Source organism: Dipteris shenzhenensis, chromosome 14, assembly GCF_047967505.1.
Source record: "Dipteris shenzhenensis isolate YYH24624 ecotype China chromosome 14, Dip_SZ_1.0, whole genome shotgun sequence".
Classification (NCBI taxonomy): Eukaryota; Viridiplantae; Streptophyta; class Polypodiopsida; order Gleicheniales; family Dipteridaceae; genus Dipteris; species Dipteris shenzhenensis.
Window position 1 is genome coordinate 19132022 of NC_141609.1, and position 14047 is coordinate 19146068.

At 43.7% G+C, this 14047-nt stretch overlaps 1 protein-coding gene across 1 annotated transcript; it reads left to right on the forward strand.

Moving 5' to 3' along the window:
- The first annotated feature begins 221 nt into the window (after window positions 1–221).
- Window positions 222–9782, forward strand: LOC147894300 (putative fucosyltransferase 9). The gene is made up of 4 exons (XM_087385276.1): window positions 222–263; window positions 7876–8024; window positions 8067–9608; window positions 9719–9782. The coding sequence occupies exons 1-4, from the start codon at window positions 222–224 to the stop codon at window positions 9780–9782; spliced, it is 1797 nt and encodes a 598-aa protein (XP_087241402.1).
- Window positions 9783–14047: the final 4265 nt, after the last annotated feature.

Below are 14047 nucleotides of genomic sequence, written 5' to 3' on the forward strand. Positions count from 1 at the left end.
TTAGTGATACACTAGGAGGACTTTGATTTCAATTCTACTCATTGTGCGGTGATCGAGCTACTTGCTGCATCGGAGGTAATTAAGGGTGACATTCTTCGAAGGGTGGGATGCTCCCCAAGCTTGGGGGGAGATTTGGTGCATCTGCTTATTAATTCTTGTGGATAAGCTCGTCTTGAATGATTTCTTCTTGATCTCACTACAAAGGTTTCTAGGGCTCGATAATGTTTCAACCAAGGAATCCCTTTGTACCTAATCAATCTTTTGTGCCTCATTTTAAGCTTCAAGTTGTAATTCTTTTGGTCTAAAGATAAACTATCAACAAAGGATTGCAAGTTTATTTGGTGCTAAACATCTTGCTCAAGTATTGAATTCTCCCCACCCTCTCCTTCTATCTATCTTAGACTACCGAGAAACTTGGGATGTTCGGATTTTAGTCTTGGTGTGATGACATCTTGGCTCCAATATGATGGCGCATACAAACCTTCGACCAAGGTTGCTCGTGTGGGTGTGAAGCTCACTTCACCAGGGGGTGAGGTGTATTGTTTTAGCAAGTTTGCACCAGCAAGTACTTGCAACCAAGCTGAGTACTCGGCACTCATTTTTGGGCTACAAAAGGCGCAAGAACATCGCATCAAGCAACTTGAGGTGCAAGGAGATTCTCAACTCGTGTGTGAACAAGTTAGTGAAAGGTGGAAGGTGCGGAGCGAAGGCTTGGTTCCACAACATCAACAAGCATTGGAACTTTGCCAACAATTTAAAGAGGTGAAAATTCAGCATATTCCTCGAGCTCAAAATATAGTTGCTGATTTCTTGGCACATGAAGCTTGTACTTCAATCATGCATGAAGCGAGTGGAAGCACCGCCCCAACAAAGCTGCAAGCCATGAAGAGGGTGATCATTTGTAAGGAATGCAAAGGTTGTGGTCATCATGAAACTAAGTGTTGGGCATGTTTGATACAAGTTTACCGACTTCAGAAGATCATCATAAAGGTCCTCAAGGACATTGCTCAAAAGAAGGATGCCAGACCGCACACCCCTTGAAGAAATAGCATGGCGATTACAAGAACTGGAAGAAGCTGAAGGTGATGTGCAAGCTCTCCAACTGTTGACATTTATCATGGCATTCTTGTTTGCCTTGATGAACAACCTCATGCAGCGCCATGTCTCTAACCCTCGCTTGTAAAGATGGATGCGATAAAATAAGGGTTGGTCCTTTTAAGATTGTTTATGAGCTATTCTATGCTGAAGATTCTTCCCGTGTAGTATTTCACAATATACCAGTTACACCCTACCTTGCCTATGTGTGCTTTGTGGAAGTATCTTCGCCTGATTTTTGGTTTAAGCTACCTCTTTCCATTGTTTGCCAATAGATAAGCCTCATTTCGTCTCTCTCTTTTCCATTTTCCAAGCATGGCTGACATTCCCGTGTTTTGTCGATGGGTTGAAGAAAATCCAAATGAGTATCTTGTGGCCTTCAAGCACCGTTGTGTTTCAACTTTCTTATTAAAGATAGATTGTTGTTGGTTCTTCCCACATTTCTAGAGGGTTTGGCTCAAGTGTGGTATGAGAAGTAGGCCGACGACGTTCGCTAAAGCTGGCCAAGGTTAACAGCAACGATGATTGAGTATTTCGGCAAAGAAGAGGAGTCAGAGAATGTGTACCTATAGGTGGCAAACTTGAAGCAGTCAGAAGGTGAGACGGCGCATCGATATGTGGATCAAGCGGTCGTACTCCTGGACCGTTTAATTGCCACGCAGGAAGACAATGCTGGATTTCGAGCTGGAATGACTCAGCATGTGCTAGGCTACCTTGTAGCAGGAGCAAGTGACAAATTTCGCCTCAAGTTTAAATGGGAGAATCCAGAAACTATGGTGCTAGCACATGAGATTGCTCAAAAGTTTGACAAAGTTCAGTCTGACCCCGCTTCAAAGAAGATGATTGTCCCTCCGCAACCCCCTCAATTCTTGCAACAACAACCTGGGAGGTCTAACTCAGGGGCATACCCGCACCCCTCATCAGGGATGTATCCACTGCCTCCACCTCAAATGTATGGTCCTCCCTTAGATGCTTACCCTTAACAAGCAGTATATCCTCAACCTCCACTTGGAAGATTTCCTCAGCCTCGCCCATGAGCCCCCCTCCTTCCTACTCCCCCAGCTCCTCCTGCTAAAGAACTCGGAGTCAATGACCTAGCTAAGGCCCTGAATGATCTTCGGCTTGAGATGGTGGGCATCAGAAATCAAGCCAATCACCCTCCAAGAAAACGTGCCAATGTTGTGTGCTACGAGTGCCACCAGAAGGGTCATTATCACACGGAATGTCCCAATATTCCAAGGGTGAATCTTCTGAGTGAATCATGCATCGAGGATTATGACGTAGAGATCCTTGACCTCGGGAAAAGAAGTCATACCACCTCGGACCCCTCTCCAACCAGGCTGCCCCAGGAAGAAGGTGTCCTTCTCAGAGCCCTTAGATGCTGAGATGGCAGACCCACCAACGGAGAAGACTAAAAGATCTCGTAGGAGTAAGTGGTCGCCCTTAGATTTTCCCATCGGCTCAGGGCAAGAGGACTATTCGGTTGTTCAAGACCTTACTCATCGGTCTTTGAGCATCACGCTCCCTCAACTAATAGCATTAAGCCCTAAGGTGAGACGTGAGTTGCAACAAGGGCTCTCAACAAGGAGGAGCAAAAAAAAGGGAAAGGTACGAGAGGTCTCTTCTAACTCTGAAGAAATTGATCAGCACCCACATACAATAGATGTCATCATAAATAATTTCCGTGTCAAAAGTGTGTGTGTTGATGGGGGAGCTGCATGTAATATCATGGTGCCCCGAATCATGAAGAAATTGAATTTGAAATGCACAAGGCGTTCCTCCACTTGAATCAAGGTAGCAGATGGTCGACGACTCGCCACCTTGGGAGTCATTGAGGATTTTCCCATCACTGTCAATGGGTTGACCACCACCGTTAATTTCTATGTAGTGGACATCGAAGATACAGGTAGGAGTTACCCAGCCATACTCGAGAGACCATGGTTGGGAAAGAGTGATGCAGTCAGCTATTGGAAGAAAGGACACACGTCTTTTGGTGCTTCTAAGGAGAAGATCTCGATGCAACCAGGTGCCATGGAACCAGAAGGAGAGGAGCAAGACAGTGATACTCTCTCATCCTCGGTGTCTGAATCAATGGAAGAATCAGATAGGGGGGAGGAGTTCTCAGAGGAGGAAGTTTACATGATGGGGGTGTCTCCGACTCTGCCACCTACAGAAAAGGTAACAAGTAATCCTCAACAGCTTGAATCTATGCTTTCCCCTGACCTCACTCTGAGTGAGAAAGATGAGTTCTTAGAAATGTTCAAAGATTTCCCTGACCTCTTCGCAACTAGCTACCACCACCTTCACCATGTGACTGCCATAGAACACAAGATAGAGCTAAAGCCTGATGCTAAGCCTGTGGCTTAGAAGTATCAGAGATTAGGGCCCCTACAGACCGATGCTTTGCGCTCAGAGTTGCAGAAACTTGTAGAAGTTGGGTTTATTGTTCCGGTTCACAATACTGAATGGGTTTCACCAGTGGTAGTCACCCCAAAGAAAAACAAGTGGCAGGTCTGCATCGTGATGGTGCAATGATTTTGTAGACAGACATAGCTTGATGATGTCGTTGGAGTGATGTATGTTCCATTATTCCAATAAAAATTCTTCATTTGCAAGAAGGCCAACTTCTCCCCTGCATGCATTTGCTTACCTAAATCCTCATGAATCGCAGTGAACTTGCCTATGAATGATTCAACTGGTTCCCACTCCTCGAAGTCTGAAGGGAAAACATCTACCATTAATAAGAGCTCTTAGAAACCAAACACAAAATTTCCAAATGGACTCATTACACTTACAGGTGAAAAAGGTACATAGATAGAAAGGATCACAGTGTGATGATATCCTAGATTGATTGAATGATGGAGGGAGCCGCATATCTTTTCCCATGTAGACATGTTGCACTTTTGCGAGCCATCCTTTCTTCCCAAACTTGAACTTCAAGATGCGCCCCTTCCATTCATGCAAGATATCACCTCTCTTACTCTTGGGAAGCTTATGTCGACCTTTAGCCAATCCTTTCATCATCACTAGCTAGTCATTTAAGCTGTAGGTGCAAGGGATCCACTCATCCAATGCATTTTTTGTGTTGTGGAAGCCACAAGAGATCACATCATTGCATGGTCTTGTAGCCTTGCTCCTCACCATGCTTGAGGTTGCAACAGCAAGAATGGGACTCCTACACAGCGCAATGCAGCTCCAACAGAGGCACAAAAGAGGGAGAAGGAGAGGGACAGAGCAACACCAACAGAGGAACAGGAGAGGACATAGCAATTCCAATAGAGGCACAAAAGAGGGAGATGGAGAGGGACAAAGCAGCACCAATAGAGGCATAGGAGAGAGATAGGGGAGAGAGAGAGAGAGAGAGAGAGAGAGAGAGAGGCCAAGGGGGGGAGGTACACAACAAATGGAAGAGAGAGAGAGAGGGAGAGCGAGAGAGAGAGAGAGAGAGAGAGAGAGAGAGGTTGCATCAACAAGTAGGCAAGAGCAAGAGGGAGCAGAGAGGGAAAATGCAAGGGAGAGTAGCCTCACAATTCAAAAATGGAGGGAATGGCAGGCTAGACCAGAACAGTGGGGGACAGAGGCCCTAGAAAGAGGGAGGGGAGAAGAAAAATCTGCCACAAGGGCCTACCATCTCATTGAAGGCAGATTTGGGCTCATGTGGGGGAGGTGCACTTGGTAGGAGGGTCAACCATGGGTTACGAGGGGGGGGGGGATAGTTTAGGTGGTCCCTAGTGTAAGGGGGACAACCAATAGGGGCTCTCTATAGGTCTGCCCACCCTCCACCACCTCAACATACCATTCCCCACACCTTCTAGCACTCTCATTAGTACACCTCAAATCCCTCTCTAATCCCTTGAAATTAGGAAACACTAATTGGAAGCCCTTTTAAGACTCCATTTCTCCCCTTATGACACCAATTGTGTCTTAATAAACAAGTATGGTCCATGATGATCTCTAGCATGTAATTTGTGGGTTGAGACAAGCTAGCATTTGTGAGCTACACGATTGGCTAGACTTTCAACGAGTTATTACCAGCTAGCAAAAGCGAGCCACGATCGGCGATCGAAGTCAAGTATTTCTCTCTGTACAAACATTGCTATAGAAGATAATATTTTACATTGATGTGCGAGTTGTTATAGGTTCGCACTAGCGAACCCCCCAATTGGCACAAATACTAATATATATTTTATAATGCAGATTATATTATGTATCACCACCTTCAACCTTTAGCTATATTCTCGAGGCCTTTATAGACCGAATTGGTGCCGACCAGCCTCTTGCTTGGCGAGCATAGCCCCTTTACAAATGGAAATTGGAAATGTATTTGTACCTTCAAGCATTTGCTGTAGTGGTTAGAGTTCTGGAATTTCTATTGGTTGAGCTCCACCACCGCTACCTTCACCCCCCAACAGTGTAACATCTATTTTAGGTATGTAACATTGGTACAAGTTTTAAGATTCCCAAAAAATTTCATTAAAATTAAAACTTTTTTTAAAAAAGCAATATTTTGCGTAGTCAAAAACTAAAAGCTTACAGAATTTATACATTTTTCAAACAACATGCCTATAAATTAAAAAGGGCCTCCACTATATCGCAAAATATCTTTTGATTTTCTATATTTTCAAAGTCTTAAAGATTTTTTCTTTCCGTGCCCTTTGTATTTTTATCAAAAAATAACTTTTATTATCTTAACTTGTTGCACCTAATAGCATGTTCTACTCATTATTGTCCAAATGAGACTTTTCACCCACTTTTTAAATCACATAAAGAAAAAATGGAAAACTTTTATTCGAGTGAGCCAAAACCTTTAAATTATTCAAAAAATAAAAAATAAAAATTTGTACATTCATAGTTTGGTACTTTTGACATTATAAATGATCTCGGAAGGCCCCAAAACCCTGAAAACGACTGCAAACATGGATACCTTTCGATGATTTTTTTAAATGATTTTTTGAAAATCCCAAATGGAAAAGCATGCACCTGGCTCTCAATCAAAGATATCATTGACTTGGTGCATGTTAGGTCGATGATATCATCAACCAAGAACATCTGGTGCACGTTTGGTCGATGATATCATCGACTAAACGCGCGCCAGGTCGATGATATCATCGACCTGGCATGTGGGTGCATGCTTTTTTCTTTGGGATTTTTCAAAAAATCATAAAAAGGTATCCATGTTTGCAATTGTTTTTAGGGTTTAGGGGCCTTCTAAGCTCATTTCTGATGTCAAAAGTACCAAAATATGTATCTACAAAAAGTTTAAATTTTTTTCCAAATAATTTAGAGCTTTCAAAGGTTTTGGCTCACTAAGTCAACGATATCATTGACCAAGCATATAGCTTGGTTGCATAAAGCAAGCAAGGTAGAGCATGGTAGATGATATCATTGACTGAGCAATTGGGTTAGATATTTTGATATATGCATTTCAATTGAGATAAGTAGGGCAATTGCCAAAGGCGACACAATACATAACATTATCTCGAAAGATTCCAAAGACATTGATTGGATACAGTGTACAAATTAAAGCCAAGACACGCCATGCAAGAAAGAGGGTGGCATCTCAACTTGGCTACGTTGACTTAGAGAATATTCTAGTGGATAGTTTGGAGGAGGAAGGCTCTTACAACTTTTACCCCTTAAAGCTTTAGCTCTGGTGCATTTGAAAATATAGGATCCGAGGATGAGTACTATTCTTTGTAGAATCAATGGCATGTATATTTGTGAAGCAATGTAATTTCTAGCTTGTTAGAGTTTTGAAATATGTCATGCCATGGCCCTTTTATTTACATTGGATGCATAGGTCCATATTGTAATGGTTTTGAGACATTATTGTATTTTATGTGGACTTTATATTCTAAGTAAAGGTTTTCATGCCTGTTTTCTGAAATACCACTGTCGAATTTTTTTCAAAAAAAGATGGTTTTTATGTCTTTTGTCAAAAGACATTGTGCAAAATGGCCATCTTTTTAAAAAATATGTAAAATTCACATGAAAAGAAGGGAATCTTTGAGAGATTTCCCTAGAGTTCTCATTTTGAGGTTACAGTTCTCGAATTAGATGTTACAATGTTCCCCTTGTTGGGTGCTTGGGCGGGGGGGTCTTGGCTACCCAACAACTTAGGCTCCCCATAAATGTCGCAGTGAATAACTTTTTGCTATGTGTGCCATGCAAACTTAGTGCCCTTCCACCCATGCTTGGGTGCTTAGTTTGTAAAGAGCCTCAATTCACATTGGACAAGGAAGAAGCAAAGAGGGCTTTGTTTTGTTTTGAGTGCTGGCTTTGCTGTGTGAGGCACTTACACCCACCAAGCATCTCATGGAGAACTCTTTCCCCCCACCTTATTTATTCGGCGCTACCTCAAGTGTGGACCCTCCGTATTTTATGGGAAACTTAGAGAGCGGAGAAGATACCAGGACTCTGATGGACCCAGGCATGCGGGACTTGCCTTCGACCCCCAGGCCTCCAGCTCACCACGCTAAAACTCATAAATCGGCAGTGCTTGGACTAGAGCTGCCATACCCATAGTGGGGGGTAGGCTTTGCTTCTTCCTTGTGTATACTAGAGCCTACTGATGGCAAGATTGAAATGGGGCGGTTAAAGCATTGAGACTCTCATAACCGTTTCACTTAATGATAACCGTTTCACTATTCAGATTCATATGAATGAGAAAGCCCATACTTGATGTTTCTAACCATCAACTTCACTCTCTACGTGGACAAAGAAGAAGCAAAGCATATGAACGAGAAAGCCCATTCTTCTGCTTCTTCATTGTGCAGTAAGCTGCATTATTTCAGCTATGGCGACCAGCAGCTTGGTGTAGCTTTGCTTCTTCCTTGTGTAGTATTAAGCAGCTATGGCGACCAGCAGCTTCGTGTAGATTTGCTTGTTCATTGTGTAGTAAGCTGCAGCTCAGCTATGGCGACCAACAGGTTCGTGTAAGCTTTGCTTCTTCCTTGTATAGTAACCTGCAGCTCAGCTATGGCGACCAGCAGCTTCGGCTTCCTGCTCCTCCTCCTCCTCTTGCTTTCCTTGCATCTGCTTCCCCTCCATAGCTCCCCCTCCCTCCCACCTTGCTCCTCCATCCACCATCCCGGCCTCCAATCTCTCTGCCATCTCCTCGCTGCACTCGACTCCCAGGCAAATTTACCATCTGCATCAGCTTCACCACCTCCCATCACCACCCCACGCACCTCCTCTCCTTCCTCCTGCCTCTACAAATCCCACGATGGCCCCTCCCTCCACCGCTACCTTTCACCCAGAACTCCTCACCTCGAAGAAACGCTCCGCAAGTACTCCTCCATGCACAGACGCTGCGTCTCCCTCGATTATCACCATCTCCTCCATAGCTACCAGGGTACAAGGGCAGATCCCGTCTGCCGATACGTTGTTTGGAGCTGCACATTTGGGCTTGGGAACAAGATCATGTCGTTGGTTTCCACTTTTCTGTACGCTATCCTCTCACAGAGAGTGCTGCTCGTAGACAATGCTGGTTGGGAAGGCCTGTTTTGTGAACCGTTCGAGGGGTCGAATTGGCAGACTCCCTCGGGCTTTTCTTTGCGAGAAGATTACACGGCTCCATTCTTCCATGAGTATTCCCATCTCCGATGTGGGGAGGGGGGCAACTCCAGCAAATGTCACACAAAGGTTGTGTCCATCGAATTCAGAATGGAGACCACGTCCGCTGATCATGCATTCTTGGCGTGTCCCTCTGCAATGGCCCGGGTAGCCAGCATCCCATTTCTTAATTTCCGCAACAGCAACCAGCATTTCGAAGTGGGATACTATCTCAATCCAGCTATACAGCCTCTACTAGAAGTGCTTTTCCCTGATCGAAATCCTTTTCACATGCTCTCTCGCTTTCTGCTAAATCCAAGCAACACCGTGTGGAGCGAGGTGAACCGCTTACACGAGCAATACTTGAAGGGAGCAGTTCAGAGGGTGGGAGTTCAGCTCAGAGAATCCAAAGGTGAGTACAGGAAATACTTCGACACGGCGGTGCCACTTTGTTTAAGGAGCAGACCCGGAATGTGTCCAATGCCGGATACTCCACAAGACAACGCGACGGAATATGTATCTGTCTTCGTCTCATCTCTTGTTGGGGGGCACCTACACAAGCTCAAGGCAAGCGTTGGCTCGATTGAAAGCGAGACGAGGCAAAGATACGTGCTCTTCTCGCAAGAGTCCGATGAGGAACAACTGGATGATATTCAACATCAACAGAAAGCATTGGTGGACATGTGGGTGCTGAGCCTGAGCGACGTGCTGCTCACGAGCCACATGTCTACATTCGGCTACACCGCTCAGGGACTAGCCGGGATCACACCTTACCAGCTGAAGCCATGGCCGAACGACCCCTGCTGGAAAACCATTTCCAGCGATCCCTGCTTTCACTTTGCACCCATGGAAGTGGTGTGCAGGACCGATCGCCTGCACATTCGCGATCCTGCAAAGGAGTTCAACTTTGTGAGCAGGTGTCCCGATCTTCCAGAGACGGGCTTGCAGCTGAATCTATCGTGAGAAGAAAGCATCGTTCAAAGTACCTCGAACTATCTTGAGGTTGTTTTTGGACGCTGACAGAGCGCACAGCATTCTTCAGCTGGGCTTTTCTACTGCACATGTACAGGGCTTCGACCATCGCAGAAACTATTGTTACAGTTTCAAAAGAACCAGCTGCAACTGCATCTTGAAAGATGATTTCAGGTAGATTTCTTTAGATTGTGCTACAATATATCTCCATGATCCATGCCTTCCGGAGATTGTTACATGGTATGTAAACTTCACAAAAGGCTGGAATTTCTTGGTGCATTGCATTCAAAAGGTCCAACAAATTTCTGCCTTCTGCGGCGACCATGGATTCCACTTTCTTGACTCATTGCTGCTGGAGTTTCTGAGAATCTGCAGGAGTTTCAAGGCTACATGGATCTGGCATTTTACGTCGAACGATTCGGGAGTCTTGCATTTCTGTGATCATACTGTCTGTAGGATTCTCCTACGAACTTTCGTCAATTAGAAGTTTGAGCTACCATTCTGCCCCCAAGATTGGCACTCCTGCAGGAATGTATTCCCCCAATGCTTCACATAATGGCGAGTAGCTCTTGGGTTGGATTTGTGTGTTTGGGTATGTGGGATTGGCTCAAAAGGAAAGGAGGAGGCAGATTTTGGGAGAACTCAAATGCAGCACAAAGACATGCTCAGTGGGGACACTCAAAGATATTTGTAAACCACAAATGGGTAGATAGAAGCTAAGTGCTAAACCTTGTTCATCAATTGGTGTCATCAAATGTAACAAGTTTTCTTTTGCAATGAACAAGACTTGGATCTTTCATTCATAAGAATTCATTGTATGCAACCATTGAAATATTTGAAATGTACTACATATTTTATTTCAAAATATACATTGTTTTTGTCACAAATACACATAAACATAACTAAGACATTCTAAAATGATAGTGTTCTCACAATTCAACCTTACTTCTATCTTGTAAAATATACAATACCATACAGGCTATCCTTCCAATGGAATCCTTCTTGTGACTTTGATTGGAGACCTTTTTTTTTTGAGTTGAGGAGCAACCGAACTCTTCTCATCTTGTGCAATAGTTGTTGTGGTCGCAGTTTGCTCTTCAACTATTTTGTTGGGAAGGGCCACCAAAGAAGGCTCTCGATTCCTTATGAACTTATGCTTTCCATAAAATTCCAAGAAGAGGGGATCCTTTACACCACAAGCTAGTGCCCAGGCAGTATATGTCAAAAAGTAACCAGCTCTTAAGCCTTGCTTTCTAGCATAACACCAAAAAACAATATCCATTTTGAAATAGAAATATATGTAGTTATGTTTCTCTATTAGAATGATCTTATCTGTTTGCCACGATATAGGATGACCACCCAAAACTTTTGACAAACACTTGAAAAAATAAGTAAAAGCAACTCCATCGTTGCTAAGCAATTTGCTAAAAATCAGTATCCTTGGAGCAGATAGGTCTTTAATATAATGAGAAGGGCTTGATAGTTTACCAAGCCTAGGAATTCTACTTCCAACTGTCCTCAGGAGAAATGTGTCATCTTCAAATGCCATATCCAAAACACACTTAGATTTAAAACAAACCATCAAATCGCATATCTAAACTCCAAATTCAAGAAAGGTAGGTTTTTTACCTCAATATTCTCATCTTTCTCTAGTATATCATCATTAAACAAGGAGATACCCATCTCCTCCTTCCCCTCGAAGCTGTGACTGATATCCAAGCTTGCTCTGTGAGTTCATTTATGCTTGGGTTTCTTGGAAGATTGTCTCATCCACCTCTTCATACATCTTGGCTTGCTTAAAACAGATGGACAATGCTTCCAAAGGATTGAATTTGTCCTCCAACTCTAACAAAGGATCGTCATCAATCCTTACTTCCTTGTCAACACAAGTCCACGAGCTGCATATGTACGTGTTGCACAAGTGGATCAAGAAAATTCTACCACATGGCCAATTGATTTGACAAGTGCAACTATTTGCTTTGAAGAGGCATCCTGCTGATCCACCTTCTTTGATATTTTAAGAGCATTTCTCAACATGGTCTCTGATAGAGACCATTGATCACTCTATCACTTTCAATGCTTGCACTCAACTCGTACACACTGCATTATGGAGTGCAATCCTTTGAAAGCCTCTCCACACATTACCAGGCTTTCTTAGGGCTTGTTTCCATGCAGAGGAAAAACCCATTTGAATGCTAGAAGATGCATTTGAACGGTTCCCACATGTAAAATGAAGTAGGAGGTAAAATGGTGCATGGAGCAAATGGGTGGATCCTTTAGGCCTCCCGGGTGCCACTTTCCTTCCTCAGCCTTGGGCAAAGCATCCACCCAATCCTAGCACTGGAGCTGCCTGCTCCTTCTATACTGTAGCAGTCCTATTCTATAGCACCCTGCTCCTTCTGCACCATTTTCACCATTGCGTGAGGACTCACTATGCGGGTGGTAGTTGAGAAACTTTGAGCCACTGGTGGATGTTTGGAAACTTCACAGCTCATCAAATGGCCCATTTTCCCTTACAGCTTCATCTTTTTTGCCCAATTCTTTATGTCATGATGTAGTTTTCTTTGCTCATGCTTATTCTTATCGCCATATGATAAATGTGATGCCATGTATTACTCAAAAAGTAAGAAGCTTTATTCTAGAGATTTAAAAGGCGCTCTTTTTTTCCAAACATGTGTTGTATTCACATGGAGCTTGGGGCATGTGATTTTGCAAAGTACGAAATTGGTGTGCAACTGTATAGGGAGGAAAAGTACAAGTATTTCAAAAAGCATTGACTAAACGAATTTAGATCTCAGCAACGCACGCTTTTTTAAGACAATTGGGGAAAAAACCATCAATTTGCCGCCTCTTAGTTTCCAAGAGAGTTGCCACCTGAACAAAATCCATTGCTTAATTTCATTGCTCAAATTTGTGATTCCACATATTGTTCTTAGGGCAAGGCATCCCTTTCTTACCAATTTCTTGACATGACTAGCCTACATGAAGTTTGGAAATTTTGAGGTGATATTGAACCACGTGTCCATTTAGAACCCTCAGATTTAGTATGAATCCAAGGGCTAAAAGCCTACTTCTACAAAAAGCATAAACCTGCTTAAAAGCAAAAGAAAAGTTTGAAAATTTGTAAATCCCTCCTCACCCCCCAATGCTCAGCCTGTCCCTCCTCTTCCTCTCGCCCTCACCACTTAGCCTTTCACTCTTCTTCCTCTCCCTCCCCTTGCATTGAGGGTGAAAGTTGAGCTGCGAGCCCTCCTCTTCATGCTTCCCCTCCTTACTCACACCTTGCAAGCCCCCTCTACTGCTTTCTTGCCATTCATCTTCTTCTTCAATAGCCAGCTTCAACCTTTTGTCATGAGTGCTCGTTGGCACTGATCCCCTTTGTCAGTTGGTTTTTTTTTCCCCCCAAAAATGAGGGTTATATTATATTATCAGAAAGGTTATATACAACTATGCACTATCAACAGAAAAGCTTTCTGTGATAGGTAGCAAACATACTATCAGTGCAAAGAGACGTGAGTACAGATAAGCATTCCTCAGGGATATAACAGAACATGATCTGGCCCAGCAAGATGCATTCCTCATAAGATACACATCTATTCCAATTCTTCTTTGACTTCAGCAGGAACTAACAGAGAGGCATTAGGAGTTGTAAGAGTGGCCATAGGAGCTGGTGGAGGGGCAAGATGATTGCACATTCTTTCCCTGAATTCTTCAACAGTGAGTGTCTTCTCGGCGAACCTTGTATGAAATGCTGGAAGGATCTGTGTGCGAGGTTGGTCTCTTGAAGGGACACACAGGAGGAGACATGATCCAATCTACTAACGCAGCAGAAATGTTTGATCCAGCAGTAGAAGGAAGTGGTGACGCGGGAGGAATTGAGGAGGGGGGGGAGGAGTCGGCAATACAGAGGGGGCTGGGGCTGGGGCTGGGGTGCCATTGTTTTGCGGAAACTCTTCTTTTTCGGCTTCCACTAGTTCAACCAGCACCTTCGCTTGGTCCAGCAGCGTGAATTCTTCATTTGCAAGTTTCTCTTCAACCTTGAAGCAGTCTTGGGCTTGAGTATGCAGAAGGTTGAGTTCCTTGACGTTACCTCTTCATCAAGGATTGCATATTCATGTAATCATGCAAATTGTCTTGTGATTACGTGTCATGATGACGTATTTTACGCATTCACGATTACAATCGTGGCTTAATGCTACTAGGTGGCCTTGACCTAGAAGCCAAAAACATACCGATAGTAACAGGAGCAATACTGGCGGTATCTAGGTACCGGCGGGTGCTAATAGTACCGCCGATAGACTGATACATAATTACCGATGGTAGTAGTAACCATATTGCCGGTACTTTTACTACTGCTGTCGATAGTTTAAATATAATTATCAGTAGTATTATTACAACCGGCAGCCAATAGTACTACTGCTATCGG

Excerpts from the sequence above, each read along its gene's own strand:
- LOC147894300 (XM_087385276.1), top strand. The coding sequence starts at position 222 with ATGTTTCAACCAAGGAATCCCTTTGTACCTAATCAATCTTTT. Across the intron at positions 264-7,875 it reads TTGTACCTAATCAATCTTTT|CTGCATTATTTCAGCTATGG; the intron begins GTGCCTCATTTT and ends TTGTGCAGTAAG. Across the intron at positions 9,609-9,718 it reads GGCTTGCAGCTGAATCTATC|GGCTTCGACCATCGCAGAAA; the intron begins GTGAGAAGAAAG and ends GCACATGTACAG.